Source organism: Actinia tenebrosa, unplaced genomic scaffold (genome assembly GCF_029948245.1).
Source record: "Actinia tenebrosa isolate PJP-AT-01 unplaced genomic scaffold, QUT_ActTen_1.0 PGA_scaffold14__42_contigs__length_11649687, whole genome shotgun sequence".
NCBI classification, from domain to species: domain Eukaryota; kingdom Metazoa; phylum Cnidaria; class Anthozoa; order Actiniaria; family Actiniidae; genus Actinia; species Actinia tenebrosa.
The window spans coordinates 408567-430180 of NW_028292574.1; the positions used below are offsets into that span (position 1 = coordinate 408567).

Genomic DNA, 21614 nt, shown 5'->3' on the forward strand with positions numbered 1-21614 from the left:
CGAAAGTAAGCTAGTGTTGAAGTAGGAAGTCTCTTAGGGAGGTGTGGGACAGGTCTTCTATTCCTTTTGTTACAACAGTATGTTTCTAATAGTTCATCTTCCTTGGTGGCCCAGAGTACCCATGGGTCCAGTTGTACAAAGGGTGGATAGCACTATCCAATGGATAAATCTTATCTGGTGGAAAAATGTATTACATAACAGCATTGACTTATCCACTGGATAAGAATTTTTATTATATAATTACCAATGAAATATCTATTTTTCTCTATTTCGAAAAATTGATATCTTCACACGTGAAAATAACATGTTATTTTCACGTGTGAAAATAACACCATTGCGATGGCTATTCAAAAATACACGGAAAGAATTGCCTGAAAAAGCCAAAACATACTTTCATTGATAATTATATAATAAACAGAATATTACATGGGCGCTTGGAGATACGAAATTTATCTTCTCGTGTTGAAAATCTCTCAACTCGTTCGCTGCGCTCACTTGTGAGAGATCTTTTCAACACTCGAAGATAAATTTCGTATCTCCGCGCGCCCATGTAATATCCTCTATATATCCACTCTTCATGCAACCAGGCCCATGAGTACTCTTGAACAGGAAGCCCAAGCAATAAATCAAAAATATTTTAAAACATTTAAAACATTTGGGACAACTTGTACCCATGCTTTTTTCCTCTTCCTTATGCACAAAAAAGGATGGTAGCCTAGGTTCAAGGTTGACTAAAAAAGACGAGGTTTTCAATTTTATTATATAATTTTAATTTAACAATCATAAAAAAGCATGCTGCAAAAATTGTTTTGATTGGATTATGAATTACAAGACAGATTTAAAATAAACTATACATAATCATGTTAGATGTACAACACAGCACTGATAGAGTTTACAGCACTAATACCAGTATATGACAATGATACAGGGTGTGCATGCCCTTCTTTTACCTTGGGTGTTATGTTTTCCCATTTCAGACCACGTCATTCCCTTGAGTATTATTTCTTTTATGGACTCTTACCTCGGGCGTAATGTTTTTTCATTTCAGACATGTAGTGCCCAAGAAAAGAAGATTCTTTGTTTGAGTTGCATCCATGTTTATGTGTCTTCTCACGGCAACGGTTAAACAAAGAAATGATACTCTAGGGAATGACTTGTGGTCTGCAATGGTATGAATTTCACGCCCAAGCTGCAAAGGTCTATTCGTGACATCACATCAGTCAAGCTGTTACAATAAACCAAACCACACAACATATTTCAGCTAGTGATGTCAAAAGTAAAAATCTCATTTATACTTTCTGCTCCTTCATATCACTGGGATTTCACTGCGATTGAGATCATGTTCTGGGCTAAAAATAGATTGTGATGTCATCACGGAATAAGCCAATCAGATCTGTGTTGCTTGTAGTTTCATCCAAGACAACCAGCTCTGTTGCTTTTATCGTTTTCTGCTTGTTCTCTTGGGGTTTCCAACGTATTGTGGCAGATTTTCTCTTAGAAGTCTTTTGAAATCATTACTTAACCTTTCTCCAGCTTGGCCTGTCTCAGACAAGATCTGAAAATATATGGAAATAAATTTCAACTCTGTGAAGTTATATATAACAATGTTGGTGGCAAAACTGTGAGCCACAGACAAGCTGTCCTAAACATCACACAATAGTAATATCTTAGACTTGAATATAGAGTTTCGCACGCTGTGATTGGTCAAGCAACCAGTGATTATGAGACGATAATTAATCAAGCAGTGATTGTGAAGATTTCCAAAGTTTACCAGAGAGGAAGTAATACTAAAACCTTTTTTTAACCTAAGTTTTGTCTTCTCTAATATTGAAGTCTAAAATTATACTAAAACAATTATTCCCCTCAGGCTCAGTGATTATGCCTCTCGAAGACTCGTGGCTCGGTAGACATACACCGATAATCACTTCACCTTTGGCAAAGAATTGTTAAGTATCAAAATTCTGGAAATATAATTTGATTTTCTACTAAACTTTCTGAGATTGAAGTGAGTTTGACTGAGAAAGTCCATGTTAAGTTATAGAAATATTGAAAGTGGACTTTTTCTCAAGGTTGCCTGCTCATCCAAATTTAAGAATTGATGGGCCACGATACCAGAACAGGAGCTTTATAATGAGAATTATTATACTTTCCATTAGATTTTTCAATAAGAATTTATCGAATCAATTATTCTTCTCTTTGAATATGACTTCTCATTGTTTTTCAGTTTTATGGCCCGTCAAGTTGAATGCGCAGGCAGCCTTGTGAAAACTGTAAATTGATAGATGCTTACGTGGTTGTACTTTTCACAGTTCTCAAACACCAGTTGCACGTCATGTACAAATGATTTTCCATCGCTGTATTGTAACGTTTCTAGTTTATCTTTGATTGTTTGGAAGTCCATAGGCTCAGATACGAAATCAAAGTAATCTGGCACCTGAACAAAAAATGAGATAAGTCAATGAGTCTGAGTCAATGAGTACTAGGAATAGAGTAGATATAGGATGACTACATAGTGTCACGCCACAATGATATCAATTCATCCATTCATGCGCTCATCCTATCATGGTATTAGACTTGGCACCATCACAGTGATGGCACACATTGTCTTACCGTGACATTTTTATAGTCAAGATTGTAACACTGTAAAATGTAACTTCGGAAAAGTTTTTTTCTAGCGCTTTACTGCCAAGCAACACCTATATTTATCAAAACCTGTAATCAAAGATCACGGTGTGCTGCGCATTTGTAAGTGCAGTTGCGCATGACCTAGATTCATAACCTAGTGTAATGCTTAAAAACGTTTAAACAGCATTTTATGCTAAGCAACACAGATACTGTGATCAAATACCATGGTGTGCTGCGCATTTGTAAGTGCAGTTGCGCATGACCTAGATTCATAACCTAGTGTAATGCTTAAAAACGTTTAAACAGCATTTTATGCTAAGCAACACAGATACTGTGACCAAATACCATGGTGTGCTGCGCATTTGTAAGCGCAGTTGCGCAAGGCCTAGAATTGTAACTCGACGTCGCGTGACTTGACATGACGTGGAATCCCCATAAATATACAAACCTCTTTAACGTTTACTGGAACCAAGAAAGGCCAACTATCTTCTGATCGCAGTATCTCTATAAGGATCATTTCACAAGTCTCCAACTAAAACGAAAAAAATAAAATTTAATGTATGAACTGCTTCCGACTCCGATTTTGACGCAAGTAAAACAAGCCTCTAGGAATGATACTCAAAAGGATGACTTGATTGAAATATTACCAGCAAAACAAGAACAAGAAAGGTATGTTCATTTTTACCTCTGGGTTGGTGCGTCGACGTTTTGATGATCCAGTATTAGCCACATTCTTGACTGCTTTACTTGGTGCCTTTCTCTTGTCTCTTCGGCTAGCAGCCTTTGGTTGTGGCTTTGGCTCTGCCCTGCACGTTAAGGATTTCAATATCAGAGATTATTAATAATAAACTGCAGGGGGGGCATAAGTCATGGACATGTGATGGAACGTGACAACGGTGCCAACGAAGCAGATGTAGACATACAAAGTGATTGCTTCCGTGGCAAGGAATATTTTTTCATTAAGCCTTAGCAAAGCAAAAATATTATCTGGTTGTTCAGTGCGCAGAAGTCAGTAGTGAACTGACGAAATGCAAGTGAGCGTGAGAGTGACTGCAAAAGAGAGCGATACACAACGTTGGATTTCTTTTAGCAAGAAGTAATATCAACTTCTACATTCCAATTGGAATTACAGTGGATGAAGAGCCACTGTGGAAATGCCACTGCTAAATGCTATTTATTTTACTTTATTTTATCTTATCTTATCTTATCTTATCTTATTTTATCTTATCTTATCTTATCTTATCTTATCTTATCTTATCTTATCTTATCTTATTTTAATTTATTTAAGCGACTACACCTCCGCGTTCTTACCTGTTACTGGCTCGCTTATTACGCTGTGGCTTCACTACAAATTCTTCTTCCTCCTCCTCTTCTTCTTCATTTTCTGATTCCTCTTCGTCTTCACTCCCCGACCCCTCTTCCTTTTCTTCCTCGCTAGAGTCTTCTTCCTCTTCCTCCTCTTCCTCTTCAGACTCTTCCTCTTCTTCTTCCTCGCTCTCTTCTATAACCACCTTTTTGCTCCGCGTAACACGTCTTTTCTTTTGACATTCTTCATCAGACTCGACTTCCTCTTCAGACTCTTCCTCTTCTTCTTCCTCGCTCTCTTCTATAACCACCTTTTTGCTCCGCGTAACACGTCTTTTCTTTTGACATTCTTCATCAGAGTCGTCTTCAGGGTCAAGCCTTCGCTTGCGCATCGTTCTGCGGTTTGTTCTTCCATCGAAACTTTCGTTGCTGGATTCGTCACTTGATAATTTTCTTTTCCTGGTGTTTGGAGCATTTTTGCTTTGTTTTTTCTTACTGCCTTTCGCTGCAATAAAAGATGGGAGAATTAACTCCTGCGCAATCTTAAAAGCTGAGTTAAATCATTCATCGACGTCACAGAGACGTAATAAGAAGCTAACTATGTAAGAGAAGCCAACGTTTATTTTTCACCAATTCATCAGGCAATATGAATGAGTCAATGAAGGGATGAATGAACGAACGAAGGAAAGAACGAACTTTAAATGAGTGAACGAACAAACGAACGAACGAACGAACGATATAATGAATAACCGACAAACTGACTGACTGACTTTATTAACGTGCCCAAGTTCTTAGCCAAACGTAATTAATCTACTGCTAATCGACAGGGGAATGTTTAAAGAAACGCGTTTTCATGATGATAAGCCATTGTTTAAGAGTTGAAACCTTGAAAGCGTAACCGCAGCGACTTCTCAAACACGCAAAATCAGTGGAATGACTTACCAACTTGTTTGCTTCGCTGCTGTTTTCGTGTCTTCCTCGGCTTGGGTCGTTTGCATTCCATACATGACCACGTGCCCCTGCGAAAAATAAAAAGGAATTTAAATTACGCGCGCACTAAAAAGTAAACGTTAACCATGGCAACAGTATTCTTACCTTGGTATGTTCCTTAGAGGGGGGTCATGGCAATCTTTATGGAAGACAAGAGGGCATGTATCGCAGCAGACCAGCTCGTTTCCTCCCTCCTGGCATATGTTACAATAGTCTTCATTCTGAATTTCGTTGTCTGCATCTTCTTCGCTTTCGCTGGAATCCTGGTGGAATCAATAGCTTTTATTTTTTCTGCTTTTGATCGTGTGGACACAAAGCTTCCGATACGTTTTCGGTGCGATGTAAACGGAGCGTTTTTATTTATGTGATCGTGGGCCTCAATATTTGGGCTTTGCTCGTTGAAATCTGGTTTCTTACTGCCGCCAGTCAAAAATGTTAAAGCTACAGGCTATTTAGTTTTGATTGACAGCAACAACAAAACAAATATTAACGGGCAGCTCGCAGCTACAAGGTCGTGTATTATAGAGTGTGTCATATATCCGTAAAAAAAACTTTGTCAAGGTGAATTCCACAAATTAGTAAGTTCAGTAGACCTCGGTAGACCGTAGACCTACAAAACTTTGCAATGATTTTTATAAATTTGTTTGTTAACTTTATCACGGATATATGGTTACATTCTGTTGAAAGTTGCTAAAACTTACATCTGAATCGTCTTCAATCGTTTCATCTTTGTACATTTCTTTTCTGTCTCTTTGCGATCTTGCACTACTAACAGGCTGCAGATAAAAATATTGGATATCAAAACACAACATACTACTCCAGTTATGAACTTTACAGTACTTCCCAACCACACGCGCGCATAAAATAAATGAATAAATAAATAAATAAATGAATAAATAAATGAATAAATAAATAAATTTGTCGTAGTCGCAACGAAGATCTTTAGATCGGACAACGACAAGGAGAACAAGTACAAATCTTAAAATTGGTTCCGTGCAAAAAAAGAAAAAAATTCGTCTAGATCCGACAACGAAAACGTGTACAAGTTTTAAAACTGGTCCTGTGCGTGAAGTTAACACTGAATCGTAATCGATTACCGATTTTTTACAATCTAAAGTTTCAATCTATGCACACGACTTCGACTTCGAAATGATCAGTGCTCACTTTAAAAGTTAAATACTCGTACTTGTACTCGTCGTCGGATCTAATGGTCTCTAGTCTTTGGCGTTTGCATGACATTCCATAGGCAAGTGCCCTCGTCAATGACAATGACAATGTCATGTAAACACTTTGATGGACGTCCACCAAAATCATATTTCGTCTCGATGATAAATTATATGCTTCCACATGCAAATGGAGGTTCGTCAACCATTTTTATTCACCTGACATGACGGGCACTTCCATTCTCCCCTAGGTATCTTATTAATAGCAGGGCGTAAGCAGTGTAGATGGTAACCACGGTTACACTCGTCGCATAGCAACAGCAAGTCATCATCACTTCCTTTTTGACGACACACCTTGCATTTCTGAAAACATTTTAAGCAATGTTAATATGGAGTTGAAAAATTTTGTTGCCGATATTAGATAAGGTACAGATCATTTGGACTGTCAAAATCTCATGTTACGGGCGTGCTACGCTGTGATCGACAGGAGCCGAGCGCAACAATTTTCATTAAATTCTACTCTACTCTAACTATCCAATTGCGCAAATATGTTCACGTAACACGCACTGGCGCGCAGAAAAACATTTAACGAACGCACAACACATGTTCATCCATACGCAGCGCGCACTAGTCAATCCTCTGCAAACACATTCATCGAACGAGCAACATAATGATAAGTAGTGCGCACTAGATAATCCTAATATTACGACATTCTTACCGCATTTTCAGCAGATTTATCCCAAACAATTGCGGAATCTAAGATCTCTAACAGAAGGTGTAACAGAGAAAGGGTTGATGCTTTCAGTGCTGACTGGCGCCATTCGTTTATGACTGATTCCTCGGTGAAACTGCCCTTCAGGAACCGCGGAAAAATTGATTCCTGGAGTTTAATCAGCAGCGGCCCCTAAAGAAAAACCCACAATAAAATCAAGATCGGTACCTTTGGGATCGCTGTGGTAAGACACAGGTAGCCCGTTTGGGGTATAATAGTTACCAGGTTTGTTGCCTTCTCAAGACTCTTTTGGTATCTTTCCATCTTATCGATCTCTCCTAGGTTTCCTCTTGTCACACGATCTGCAGTATCTAAAAGATCCTGATATAAACGATAAGGTGAAACCGTTAGCTAACATACTGACAGCGTGCTAGGGGCAGTAGATTCCTGAAGTTTCGTAGAGCGAAGCAGATTTCGTAGAAATGCGAGAAACGTAAGGTAGAGATGTAGGGTGACTGGGACGGTAACGATAACTGGTTGGATGACCGTGACCTTGACAAAGAATTCACCAATCCTGCATTCATTATCCTACCACCTCTTTCTCTTTTACTCCGACGAAGGACTAGCGTCCGAAACGTCAGTAAGTTTTTTCATCTTTTCACGGTGTCTAATTTACCCTTTTAAGGTAAGTAAAGCCGGGATCGGTGAATTCTGATTGGCTAAGCAGTAATTTTGCCCGCTATGATTGGTTTAAAAGATGTCGTAGATTTCGACGTTCCACAGTACAATGTCTACTCTAACGAAAATAATAACAAAAAAATCACCTGTTTGAAGTAATCCAACATTTTGTTTTCACCTTCATCTTGTGCGGGTTTATCTTCTGCGGTCGCTCTGAAGCCAAATCAGTCATAAAACAATAAATTATAGTATTAACACCAAACCCAAAACCTTGGGTTAGGCTTCACGAATTTGCAACGTCCCCTGTGATTGGTTTGGTTTAGTGGCGGGGTTGGGAAAAGGTCATTGTTTTCCATTGTTCTACACATGTGCGCCCTCCAATAGGATCACATCTTGCAAATTCGTGAAGGACGACCCAAAACCTTGGGGCGCAATAATTTTCCTATATCAAACCGCGTGCCATTCTCTTGTTCACTGTTTCTTTGTCTGAGTAACTTTGAGAAGATACTCTAACTTGGATAACCAAACAAAAAACTTTTGAAAAGGGAAATATTATGCACAAATTGAAAGCATGAGGTAGAAGAGGAAGAAAATGAGAAATGGGAGAGATGGTAGTTTGGAAAGTCGAGAGATTTTTGCGCGCGGGCAATCTTACCTCTTTTTGATATTTTTAGCAATGTTTGTTTCGTTTGTCAGCACTTGGTGAAGAGCACTTTCTCTGATTCCCCGAGAAGCTAAGCCCCCTAGAAGTGCGTTTATTTCATCTGGATCATCATAGTACGTCCAACTGTATGGAACATCTCTCATACTACAATAAAACAGTCGTCAAGGACGATGAGAGGATAATATACGAAATGTAATGTAAATTATAGAAAACTAAAGAAATAGAAAACACGCGCGCGTGCTGTGTGCAGTTATAAAGCACGCGGGGGTTGGCAGAACACGAGAGAAGTGTTAGGAGAAGCACGACGCGTGCTTTATAAGAGCACACAGCACAGCAAGTTTTTTATTCCTTTCATAAAATACAAATTACAATAACCGTTATTTTAGATAGGAATGACGCTACTAAAAGATCGCGCGCGTACTGTGTGCTCTCATAAAGCACGCGCTCGAAACCAATCAGAACGCGACATTCATAACAGTTATTTTATAATGAAGAAATGGAAAACCAGTGCGCATGCCGCATTAAGTCAACGCATGCAGGGATATCCAGAACATGAGAGACTAAGAAGTAGTGGAGTGGTTCTCAACACTTCTCGAATGTTCTGCTAATCCCCTTGTGATTTATATCTGTACACAGCACAGCACAGCACAGCAAGCAAGCAAGTTATTTATTTCTTTTATAAAATACGATAATTTGAATTTCTAATAATTACCTTTTATCAATAGATGATTTTTGGTCATTTTCTGCACTTGTTTTGTCTCTTTGTTTTGTCTCGACACTTACTACCGCCACATCTGCTTCTTTGCTTTCTGCATCAGGACTCCCGGCTCTTTCAACGCTACCAGCATTTGTGCTTCCGTTTTCGTTGGTCTTATCATCCCCATCACTCTTTGTCACGCTTGCATCATTACTTGTTTTAACATTACTGGTAATGCTTTCTTCATTAGTCACGCTTCTGTCACCATCTATCACGCACTCATCATTTGTCTCGGGCGTGACATGAGTAATGTATTTAGACATCCATCCATCTTCTACATACAATCCAGACATGCCAGTAAACAGCCAGTAGCGACGATGGTAACGATCATAACCAATAGGAGTGATACGTAAGGCTTGCTTTAACTTGGCAACGTTAGCCTAAAAATAATGTCAAAGTTGTGTCACACAATTTGTCACGCATTCAGCAGAGGGCAGTTACTTTACTATGTTCTTACCTGGCGTTCTTGTTCAACTTGTTCTTTTCTTCGTTCTTCTTCCTCCTTAAGGCGTCTTTTAAAACAGATTAAAAAATTAAAAGAAAGGTTATTCAAGTTTAAGAGGATAATCAATTGCAAGGAAGGAAAGAAGGATGGAAGAACAAAAGGAAGAAAGAACAAAAGGAAGGAAGGAAGGAAAAAAGATTGAAAGAAAGGAAAAGAATGAAGGAAGGAAGGAAGGATGGAAGCAAGCAAGCACGCAAGGAAGCAAGGAAGGAAGCAAGGAAGGAAGCAAGGAAGGAAGCAAGGAAAGGAGGAAGGAAAGAAGGAAGGGAGGAAGGAAGGTAGGAAGGAAAGAAAGAAGGAAAGAAGGAAGGAAGGGATGTATAAAATAGAAAAGATGAAAAAATAATTAATAAAAAAGACAAACAGAAAAGGGATAGATAAATGGAAGGAAATAATCAAGAGAACCCTTGGAGTATCTATACCTCTCTAGTTCTTCAGCCTTTTTCTTCTCTGTTTCCTGTTTATTCAATTCCAACTGCAATCTTCTGTTTCTAATAGTCTGTGCTATCCCACAAGAAGTACTATCTTTCTTCTCCTTCTCTGGGGAGGTTTCTTTTTCGTCTTTCTTTTCACTTGGTTTCTTATTTTCTGCTGTCAATGCAGTGATAATAGATGTCTTTCCCACACTTTTTCCCTCGGCAGACTTTTCTTCTGTTGTATTGCTGCTATCTGTATGAACCAATCAATAATGTTATGTGGCTAACAAACCTGTCACCCTGTATTCAAATTTGAATTTAGAGCCACAGGAGATCTTAACCAGCTAGACATTCTACTCCTGAGTGACTCTTACCATGCCACCAGTGCTATCCAATCATAACATATTTACAGATGTATTTCACTGACCTTGATTATTTTCTGCTGTTGAATTCTGAAAAGCAAACATTTTTTGAATGTATCAAACAATGTCTCAAACACAGCCTTTACTTTTTAACGCATAGCAAACTTCAAGCAAACTTGCTGCTGCTCTTGCTGTTGTTGCTGCTGCGGCTGCGGCTGTTGATGCTACTGTAATGGATGCTGCTGCTGTTATTGTTGCTGCTGCTGCAGTTATTGCTGCTGCTGCAGTTATTGCTGCTGCTTTTTTTGTTGTAGTTGCTGCAGTTATCGCTGCTGCTGTTCTTGCTGTTGCTGCAGTTATTGCTGCAGTTATTGCTGCTACTGTTATTGTTGTTGCTGCTGCTGTTGATGTTGTTGCTGCTGCTGTTGATGTTGTTTACCTAATTTTTTCTCATTCTTTTATTCATTTCCTACCTTCTGCTCTTCCAGTTCCTTTTTCTTCAATTGTTCGTTTCTTTCCTTTTCTTCCTTCATTTTATCTCTAATTTCTTTCTCCTCCGCTTTTTTCTGCCGTCTTTGAAAACAATTAAAAAATAATTATAAGCTTCTCTGGCATTTGTACACATTTGGTACACTTAGGGCAAATGAATTTCTACTTACTTAATTTCCATATCTGTCTCTTTCTTGGCTTCAATGTAGTTATCGATGGCATCAGAGGATATCACTGCATGGCAGAGAGATACCAACAACTGGAAAACAGCCACAAATTGATATTATAATTAAGATGATACAATAAGATAAACAGTGGTTTCATTGGAAGCCAGCGACTGCCAGAGCTCCGTCAGTAACTTGTGTTTTTATTGGCAGCTACATTCACCTGCCTAATAAGTAACCGCCACCCGTCTAGCTCAGTTGGTAAGAGCATCAGTCTGTTGTGCGGGAGGTCGTTGTTCAAGCCTCAGCCGGACTAACACTCAGGGTTTTTAAATAACTGAGGAAAGGTGCTACCTTCGTAATTACATCTGCAAATGGTTAGACCTTCACTTGACTCGGATGATCACGTTAATGGCTGTCCCGTCCCTAATTAACTAGAGACGTTAACAGAGGACCACAAGTTTATCAGTTGAAGTACTGTCAAGTGTTATCCTCTATAAACAAAGTTAATTTATTTATCTTACCTTGAGTTTATCTTGTGGTAACAAGGTAAAGAACTCATTTTCTTCCATTGATTTGATGATGTCCAACAACTGAAATGACAATGAATCCTTTTGAAAACTTGAGATATAGCTGATTAACATGGACAGGAAATGACGTCAAATGAAACATGCAATACTATTACCCTCATATGCACTAGCAATATTATTACCTCTTGGGAGTTTTCCTTTCTTTCTAACTGATTTCCCTTGGAAGATGATGACAACATTCTCTTCAAGTACAGTCGCGCAAGCTCAGGAGCAGAATGCTGAGTAAGTGGCATGTCTGATAGCTTACTACCACAGTAACGAGACTTCTAAATAAAAATGAGTGAAAAATGGAAAATTTTTCATTCTGGTTTTATTGTCTAATTCATATTTAGTTAAATGAAATACTGCATTGACTTTAGGATCTCAAAGGATGAAGATTTTTAAAGGGGCACTTGGATGAAAACGCCCCGATTTTTGAAAGTCCGAATAATTGACGTATTTAATAATAATAATAAATTTAGCCTGGGAGCCACTTGCGGTTGAGATATTTTGGGTTAAAAGACAAAAGAACAATAGGGTTGAGTAAATGACTCACAATTTAGATGCTGAATAAAATTGATAGTTTTTCCCCACCACTGTTGACTGTGAAGGAAATATGTTGCTTGGCTACTATCTGGCCCATATAGATAAGTTTGACCAAGTTTAAAGTCATTTCTAAATTTCATTGATTTTCATCGGGAAGCATGGGTGGCGTAGCGGTGTGAGCGCTCGCCTCATCAATGCGACCCAAGTTCGAGTCCCGCCGGGCTTGGTGTTGTATGTGAGTAGAGTTGTTTGTTGGTTCTCTCCTGTGCTTCGAGGGTTTTCCGGGTTCTCCGGTTTTCCTCCCTCTGTAAAAATCAACTCCTAAATTCCAATTCGATCATGGAATGAGGGCCACAGGTTTGTTAGCCACTGGCTATTAAGTGCTACCCTCGTAAAAAAAGGACTTTTTTTTTCATCCAAGTGCCCCTTTAAATATCTTTGTCAAATTCAGTTTCCACCGATGCACCAATAATACAGAACGAATGAATAAACTAACAAAATGGGAAAATGGGAATGGTCTGAAATGGGAAAGCTAAAATGTCTAACACATTCTTTGAACTACTGACAGAAGGTGAAAGACTTTACCTTTTCTCCTTGAAGATCCTGTAACAGTATCTGTAAGAAAATAACCAGCACACTAGAGAGAATACTAGATCCCTTTTCTTCTGCTGCAAGTGCGTTCATCAGTGATTCTAATAAAAAATACCCAATATAAATATTTAATTAGTATAGGAAATCACATGATCTCTAGTACAATTTGGAATTTATAGGAATTTACGAGTGACATTTTAAAATGTTTTCAAAACTTCAAATTTTCTAAAATATTAAGAGTATCTTTAATTAGAACTCTACAGAGTACAATTTGGGATTTAATTGTACTCCGTTTGTCCAATCAGAATCGAGTAATTTTGTAAGTGGATTATAAGGTGCTAAATGGATAAAAGAAATATAAAATAGGAAAACTCAAACAACACCTGAAAATACAAGCAACTCAGATGTGTGCTAATTTAGCAATATGGTTGGACAGTTGTGGTTGAAAAGCTTATTTGACTAGTGGTAAACAGAGTGCTGTTATTATCAAACTCATTTTGGTTCAAGGTAATACAAAAATTGCAATTTTCCTAACATCATTTTTAAAATTTTTTTATTTGAAATTATGGCCAAACAGTTTTCTTTGAGTTCTTTGTTTACTTCAGCGTAGTTACATCAATAACTTTGGCATATTGATCAACTAACTTCACTTCAAATTTAGGCATAGCCACTTACCAGCAGTGAGGTTAAACTTTTCTTCAGGGACAAGAAGATCTTTATAACACAATATGAACTCTACGATCATGATCACATCAGCAAAGCACTCTATGGTAAGTTCTTGTGGTACATCAATGGGTTTGCCTTCAGGAAGCGGCTTTAACTCCAGTTCAGTGTCCTCTATTTTCTGCAAATAATTTAAGGAAATTGAAATAGAGGATTGCGAACAACTGATGACTAAAGAATGGATTGCCTGGTTTAAATGATAATCAAGGAAAGACACAGCCAATCACAGCCCTGGCGCAATCCTCAAGGGAGGGTACCCAAGGGAGTCAGACTGACAGTATATATAAGAAGCCACCTTCCAGTCTACACCATCGCCTAATGAAGACTAGCAGTACCAGCCGAAACGTCGTGGTCCAACTAACTGCCACAGTCGTGAGACAAGTGAATAAGTATAACCTTTGATCAATGCAAGGTTTTTTCTACAGAAAAAGGTCATACACCTCTTTATTTTTTACCTTTGTTTCTTCAAGACGTTTCAACATTTCCTCTCTGTAATAACAATCAAAAAATTAACAAATGAGTGAATAGCAAATGTCTTTCTATTGTGTTATGTCTGAACAGTCTGTGCCCTACAAACCTTTTACCCTATGACTGAACCCTTCCCCCCCCCCCTCCCCCGCCAGCACCTATACCCACATGCTAAAAATTGCACATACATAGGCCAAGTTGTCCACCACTATCCCAAATTTTTGGGGTATCTATACCAAGACCCAGTCTCACATTCCCTAATTTTCTGGGTACCAATACACATATCCATTACCCCAGATGTTTTAGACCCACTTCTTTGGGTCATTAACAGCCATGAATTTTACCTTTGTAGCCTCCGCTTTTCTCTTCTCTGTCTTGCAAGCTTCTCTCTGTAAAAAGGTGATAAAAGACAAATACGAAAAAATTTACTAAAATATTATTATTCTTTGACCCCTAAAAATAGAACAAGACTAGGAACATTCATTAGGAATTTATTTATCAGGCATTTATTTTTTTTCCTACCTTCTTTTTTGCAGGCGTTCATCTTTGATTTTCTGCTTCTCTTCAGCACTCATGAATTTCCTAATAATAAAAAAAAAGGAATTTAGGGGGGGGGGGGAATTTTTTTCTTCTATTTTTTAATAAAAAATAAAAGTTAAATAGAATGTATTTACCACTTGTGCTTTTCTCTCATTTGTTCCCACTTATGCTGTACTTTTTCTCTTGCTGGGGTGGTAAGATCAAGCACACTTGGTGAGGAGATATTTTCTTCAATTGCTTTATTGATAACTCTTGTAAGCGAGGATGGCTTGTCCCTCTGAAGAGCAGCATTGAACCTGAAATATGTACGTGCAATAGTATTAGATGTTTACGCTGGTGCTGGTGATGGTAATGATTATAGTGGTAATGATGCTAGTGATGATAGTGATGATTATAATGCTAGTGATGATGATGCTGGTGATGATGGTGATGATGATGATAGTGATAATGATGATGCTAGTGATGATGCTGATGTTGGTGATGATGCTGGTGACGATGATGATACTGGTGGTGATGATGATCATGATCATGATCATGAAGTTGATGATGATGATGATGATGCTTATGATGATAGTGATGATTATAATGCTAGTGATGATGATGCTGGTGATAATGATGGTGATGATGATGATAGTGATGATGCTGATAGTGATGGTGTGGTGATGATAATGTAATCAACGAGTTCAAAAATTACTATAATAATACTTACATTTCTGATAAAGTTTGCTGGTGATAATGATGGTGATGATGATGATAGTGATGATGATGATGCTGGTGATGATGTTGATGTTGGTGATGATGCTGGTGATGATGATGATACTGGTGGTGATCATGATCATGATCATGAAGTTGATGATGATGATGATGATGATAGTGATGATGCTGATAGTGATGGTGTGGTGATGATAATGTAATCAACAAGTTCAAAAATTACTATAACAATAATACTTACATTTCTGATAAAGTTTTCTGCTTCTTTTTGGAGTTTTCAGTCTTTTTTTGCAAAACTTTGCTATCTGTTTCCATTATCTTTGGCTCCAAGTTTGTGGCCTTTGCAAATAGAAAAAATATCTTTAATAATTAATAAATTTTAAACTTACCAGAAAACATCAGGTGTGAATCTTTCTAGTACTTCTTAAGAAACGTCCTTAGGTAATGGAATGTACTGTACTTATGATCTCATCATCATGAGGTGACATACGTAGGAGTGGAGCAGTGAATTTTGTTTCAGCCAATCACAGTGCATTTGGCTGTTTGCCGCCAACCCTTATTCCCTGACTACTGTATTACCAATTTTTTTTTCTATTCTGTTTTCTTTCAAATAAAATACAGTATAGTATAGGTGCCTACGAGAAGCAGAAATATGGAAAGAGAGAGTGAAAACAATTCCACTTTATTTAGTTTTTTCAACCTCCAAAAATGTTTAGGATGGGTCAATTTGTCCACTCATGCTTTGTACACAGCTTTCACCGCCCAGCTGGTAAAGTATGGATATTTTCTAGAACCACTTTCCATGACCTTGCTTATATTTGAACTTACTGTATCTTTGTTAGGCATATCTTGACAATCCTCTACAATGACAACAAGGGAAGTATCGCTCTTCTTAAATTTTGTCTCTTCGTTGGTCACCAACCTTTTCACTGCCTTGTTGGCCACCACACTACCTAAACTCTTCTTTGATGTTTTCTTTGAGCCAGAATCTTTAGATTTGACTTTTGATTTAGCAGTATTAGAGCTTTTTCTAGTTTCCTTCTCTACTGACTTCTTGTTGCTATTTTCTTTCTGTTCCTTTTTTTCACTTTTCTTCTCGTTTTTCTTCTCAGGTGTTTTAATGCTAGATTTTGATGGAGATGCATCTATTCGTATTAATTTAACTTCCATTTTATTAAAATTTTTACTTTCATTCTTCGCAGGAGTATCAATTTTTCCATCTTCTTTCTTTTCTTTTTTCTTTTCCTTTTCCTTCTCATTCTTCCCGTTCTTTTCCTTTTTCTGCTTGACACTGGTTTTCTTCTTTGCAGAATTTTCCATCCCAGCTTGCGGAGACTTAAGCAGTGCAAATGCATTTGCCTTCTCCTTTAAATTGGGAGTACACCTAAATTTTTTACTTTTTATCTCAAAACAATTCTCGTTTTCATCACTTTCTGTACTAGAGCTCAGCGATTCAATCATTATCCTATCACCTTTGCATTTCACTTTCACAGGAGAGATCTTTGGACATTTATCAAGAATAACCAAAGCTTCTTTTGCCCCTTTTGTTGGAGTAACAGGGACATCTTCTATTTTCCCTGTCTTCTTGGGAGATTTAACATTGTCGTTCTCTTCAATCTTCTTTTGAGACTTCAAAGGTTCATTACCTGGTTGTTTGACCCTAAAGAAATCAAGGCTTCTCTGAAGAGGATCAAGCTTTTTGCCTTTAGGTTTTGAGTCACTGAGTGGTTTTTCTGGGCTGCATTTCTTGGGTTTTTCAGTTGACTTTTTGGGCTTGCTGTTGTTGACATGTTGGATTGTTGCAAGCGGTTCAGAATTTGCCTTTGAAAAGATAATGGGTAAAAATTACTGTTGCAATGCAACTTTCACCGACACTTCCTAATAGTATTTATACCAGGACTAAAAATAACAGCTGGTTGGTCATCACTCTTAATGCCTGCCCAACTTAATATTAGCTCAGTCATGCCTTGTTTCTGGCATGTCATTGGTCAAAATGACCAGCAAGGCAAAAGTTTGACCAGACAAGTCCAAATTCTGGTAGCACATTGTCCAATGAATTACTGTTAGTTTTAGGTCAATCGTTCCCTAATTTCCCCTCTTTGGGCATGGAGGCTCAAAAGCATTGATACCCATGCCACATGCATTAACTAAATCTAGATAAAAAAATTATCTGTCAACCACAAAAACTTGATCATAATTTAAATCTCTTCCAAGTATATATCAAGACTTACATTTTTCTTGCTGACTGAGAATTCCTTCAGCTTATGAGGGATCGAGTACTTCTCCAACACATCTTTCTGTATATGACAAAATCACAAAATATTTTACTCCGACAAAGGACTAGTGTCCGAAACATCAGTAAGTTTTTTCATCTTTTCACAGTGTATAATTTACCTTTTCATCATTACTGTTTCATTAGAAACACCGACACAGCTCACACTAGTTTTTAGCTAGTTATATCTTCGTAAAACAGATTATTAGTCTATTACATTTTCCCCCACTTTAATGAAATCTACTTGACTTACCTTTAATACAAATGCAGTTGTTTGCCCTCCCATTCCAACAGGATGAGCCAGGTTGGCTCTAATAAATAAAGATATTAAGTTTTTACTTGGACACTTTTCAGAGTGGCTGTAAGAGAACAAAAAATAAAGTCAAAAAAAATTCTTTATAGATTCACCAAGGCAAAAGGATGTCCACAATATCCCCCAAAAAAGCAAAATCTCATTTTTATCAGTTATCACATGAAGTTGTTCCATTTGCAACTATCATGTCATTGTCCTCGTAAATAAATAAGACTCAGGATTTTTTCTGAGTCCTAAAATTTGCAGCTGCATAAGTTGCTCGATATACTGCAAGGATCAGCTCAATTAGATACAGTACAAGCATATAGTTTATATTTATTCTCATATAAAAAATGTTATTACCTGATATTTGCTGCCTTGACATTTTTTAGACATTCACCAGAGTCTTTGCACAGCACATCATAAAATTTCTTTGAAGAAGGCTGTAAAGTTAGAGTATCATCAAATAAACAACACTGGTTTCTTACAAAACCCCAATTCACCTTTTCGGCGCTAGCTGTCACAGCGTATAAATTGCTTTAGATTGTGTTACGGTCACCAAAAAGTTCAGACATTGTTCTTGAATTTCTGTACAAATGTACTGACTCTAATTGAACTATTTACTTAGTTATGTTTAGTTATTTCTCTAAATACAAGTAAATAATTATTTTTCTAGCTTGATTGAAGGTTTATTGCTGTTAAGATAGTTAACTAAAGAAATCTACCTAAATTTTCTCTTTAAAGTCAGTGAATTTGTATGGAAATCCGAGAACGATGTCCGAACTTTTTGGTGACCGTAACACAATCCAAGCTAGCGCCGAAAAGGTGAATTAATGAGAGATGCACCATTAATGGTGCCAAAACTATTGACCTCCAGACTTTGTGTCTGATGCCCTTCAACCATTATGCCCCAGAATGAAACAAGGGTGATATACAGTAGCAGTAGTGCACTCCCCCCCCCCCCCCCCCCCCTGCTCTGAGGTTTCTGGCTTGATGGGTTTCTTTTTATCTTCAATATAAAACAAGTTTGCTTATTACCTTGCCATCTTGATCATCAAGATTTTCTTTGTCACTCAGTGGAGATGGAGGTAAATCCTGTTGGTCAAACCAAGGAATATTTAGAGTGACATGGCTTATGTAAAAACAAAGTATTGCTCTTTTGCCATTGAGTTTCCATAGTCATAAGGATTTAGTCCTTATCCTTGGCACATACATATTAGTTATACATCAGTTTTCAATGGCATATAATGAATAGAATATATACACCAGCCTTCAGACATTGTATAAATATACCCATATAATATTTCATTGGGTGTTTTGAAAAATCCATTTCTCGTGTATATATATATATGTGATGTGTATATATGTATATACACTCGATTGCAGAAACGTTGTAGTATACATTTATACAAATACCTATAATGAGATGCATATTGCAATTTCACTTTTTTAACCCTCAAAACCAATTGATTTATAATCTGTAGGATACAAAACACAAGAATGAAATATTTTGACAGTCATTGAGTGAAACAATAATAAATAAAGTGAGTTTTCTGTTTTGCATATCATTAAATATACTGAATAAATTAGGTATTTGTATAAATGTATACTACAACCTTTCTGCAATCAAGCATATACAGCCATTTGCAAAAATTATGGCCGCTTCAAATATACATACAAGTATATCAAAAGTATATCAGACACGACAGAATATCTTTCTTGATATTTTTTTCAGAAAGCCCTAGTGATAGACAACTCGGAAAAAATATTGGGGATGACATCCCTTAATCTTTGATATGCTTTTGATATACTTGTATATATATTGGAAGCGGCAATATTTTTTGCAAATGGCTGTATATATATATATATACATATATATATATACATGCATAATTTCTGCATTACCATTGATTAGACTTGATCTTTAATATAGAAAATAAATAAGTCAACATTACCTCTTCATCAGTATGAACATTCACCACATGTCCAGAATGGCTGTAATGAGTGAGAAAAAACATATTTTTAAGAAATTTCTGACATACATGTAGTAATATGTGGATAAGATAGCAATATGTATAAATGTACTTACACTTTACTTCCAGTATTTACATTAACAGCATCTTTTTCATTAAAGTTTGAATGGATGTCCTTGTGACATTTGTCAACAAGAGCTTCTAGTCCAGATGTCCCTAAGGGGTAAATCATAGTATATATATAATATAGCTATAGTATAAGTAATATATACAATATGAGTGGCCGTAATGTATAACAGAGCTTGTTTCAGGGTTTGATCTGTGACTTATAGCCATACCCAGACATAGATCAGCCCAGAGGTTGTTTCAGGGTTCAATCTGTGAGTTAGCTGTGCCCAATAATCAGCTAAAGGATAATCAGATAAAATACTTTTTATCTACCACTCCCAGTGGTTTCAGGTGAGGATCCAGGAATTTTAAGAGGGTTGACTATTTCAAAGGTTTTACCAGACATTTGAGGAAAAGTGGTTGACTATATACTAGTCACCCCTCTTACCATCCCTGGGTCTGCCCCTGGATTTCAAGTAGAAGATTAGTATACTCACAATGATGAGCAGTATTTAAGACAGCTTTTTTGAAACACTTAGGGAATTTATCCACAGATTTTAGAGCATTTTCCTCTGACTCTAAGGCATCCTCAAAACTCAACATAGATTTTCCAGTGTATTGACAAGACCATATTTGTGAGCTATACAGCAGAATTTTATCTACATATTCCCTGGAGCAGTGAATCAAGGATTCTAAGAGAATTATAAGTTTTAGGGTCATATAAGAGGGTTTCGTTTGCCTGTGTTGGTTGCAAAGTAATGAAAATGAGTGTACAAACGAGATTAGCTATAGAAGATAAAAAGATTGAGATAATGATGATAATGACTGATGGTGAAAATCGTTAATGATTAAAGGATAAATAAGCTTGTTCAATCATTAACTATGAAATCTTTTTTACATACTCTTAGTTAATCACTCCCTTTCGCGACACTTAGAATTTGTTTCGTACAAATAACAATTAACAATTATTCGTACAGGAGTGAAAAATGTTGATAAATATTCGCTGAACCAACTCCCGTACGAAAAGCAAATACAAGTCGCCGTACGTGTGACGTACGAATAGCTACTCCGAATTCATTAAGTCACATCTCTACCAGTACATAATCTCAATTCCTAAAGGCATAAAGGCAATCTAAAACGTAGTTCACCATAGACATATTAAAAATTTGAAAGGTTTTCTTCTTCAAATTTAGTGACTATCCTATTGTACTCTTTCGAGGCAACATACACGATCGATGTGTTTCGAAGGGTCATTGTTATTTGTTCACCTTGAAAAAAAATGTCTTTTAATATTTTTCAAAACATTTTTCGGTGGATTCAAATTCCTATAGGTAACATTGGTTATTTTAGACATTTTTTAAAGAACTTTACAAAATAATGCTGAATTAGAGCGAGAACGTTCCAGATTTAATTTGCAGGGAAACAAAATGGCCGCACGAAAGACATCGAAGTTACATTATTTTAGCTTTAAAAGGATACTCATAAGACTTGAAGACTTCATTGGTCTGCTTAATAACGAACACTTCATCGTTCTGTTGTATTTCGTCGGGAGGAGAGGCAAAAGAATAGGATTTTTTGCCGAGTAAAGGCATAGTGAATCCTTCACTCTTTTGTTTGACCAAACGACGCGGGAAGATTTGAAAATGGCGGGAAGCGACTCATGGGAAATACCGCATGGCCAAATGATCGACGCACAGCAAACTCAGCAAATTTAATTGCTTAATTAATGCAAGAAAAATGCTTTATTTCTTAACTTTTAAACCCAAATTTATTAGTTTTGTTGGACTTAAGAGTGATCGAAATTCTTTTATATATTTAGGATGGTTTTTCAAAGTATTTTCTTTAGTCATACATAGTTTTTTGGGAGGGAGAGGAGGCTGGTCTAAAAACATGTGTGTTCCGAGAAATGGCAGTTAAAAGGTCTTTATTTTAATCACTTAGCTAATAAAATAGCGAAAATTTCTTCGAGATTGTTTATAAAATATTAAAGG

At 37.0% G+C, this 21614-nt stretch overlaps 1 protein-coding gene across 2 annotated transcripts; it reads right to left on the bottom strand.

Annotated features, from left to right (window-relative positions):
• Positions 1-739: 739 nt before the first annotated feature.
• LOC116293827 (tyrosine-protein kinase BAZ1B) lies at positions 740-21275 on the bottom strand. 2 transcript variants are annotated; one of them, XM_089029440.1, is made up of 37 exons: positions 21103-21275; positions 20121-20293; positions 19632-19731; positions 19498-19537; positions 18581-18637; positions 17906-17985; positions 17504-17609; positions 17210-17275; positions 15807-16799; positions 15220-15317; positions 14402-14563; positions 14250-14309; positions 14072-14116; positions 13715-13748; positions 13212-13380; positions 12531-12637; positions 11543-11686; positions 11355-11423; positions 10837-10925; positions 10651-10750; positions 10243-10267; positions 9822-10068; positions 9352-9406; positions 8850-9274; positions 8129-8281; positions 7620-7686; positions 7078-7176; positions 6802-6987; positions 6303-6446; positions 5622-5696; positions 5026-5183; positions 4873-4949; positions 3937-4435; positions 3311-3431; positions 3074-3157; positions 2291-2434; positions 740-1555 (listed from the first exon to the last, which is right to left on the bottom strand). In XM_089029440.1, the coding sequence occupies exons 1-37, from the start codon at positions 21213-21215 to the stop codon at positions 1439-1441; spliced, it is 5481 nt and encodes a 1826-aa protein (XP_088885566.1). In that variant the 5' UTR covers positions 21216-21275; the 3' UTR covers positions 740-1438. The 2 variants fall into 2 exon arrangements, with proteins under 2 accessions (XP_088885566.1, XP_088885565.1); XM_089029439.1 differs by having other exon boundaries at positions 11355-11441.
• Between the last annotated feature and the right edge of the window lie 339 nt (positions 21276-21614).

Bases quoted from the DNA above. Each gene is read 5' to 3' on its own strand.
- LOC116293827 (XM_089029439.1), bottom strand. From the start codon at position 21,215: ATGCCTTTACTCGGCAAAAAATCCTATTCTTTTGCCTCTCCTCCCGAC. The intron at 16,800-17,209 runs GTAAGTCTTGAT...ATCTTTTCAAAG, and splicing joins TCTCAGTCAGCAAGAAAAAT to GCAAATTCTGAACCGCTTGC. The intron at 13,749-14,071 runs GTAAAATTCATG...TTGTTATTACAG, and splicing joins GAAAAGCGGAGGCTACAAAG to AGAGGAAATGTTGAAACGTC.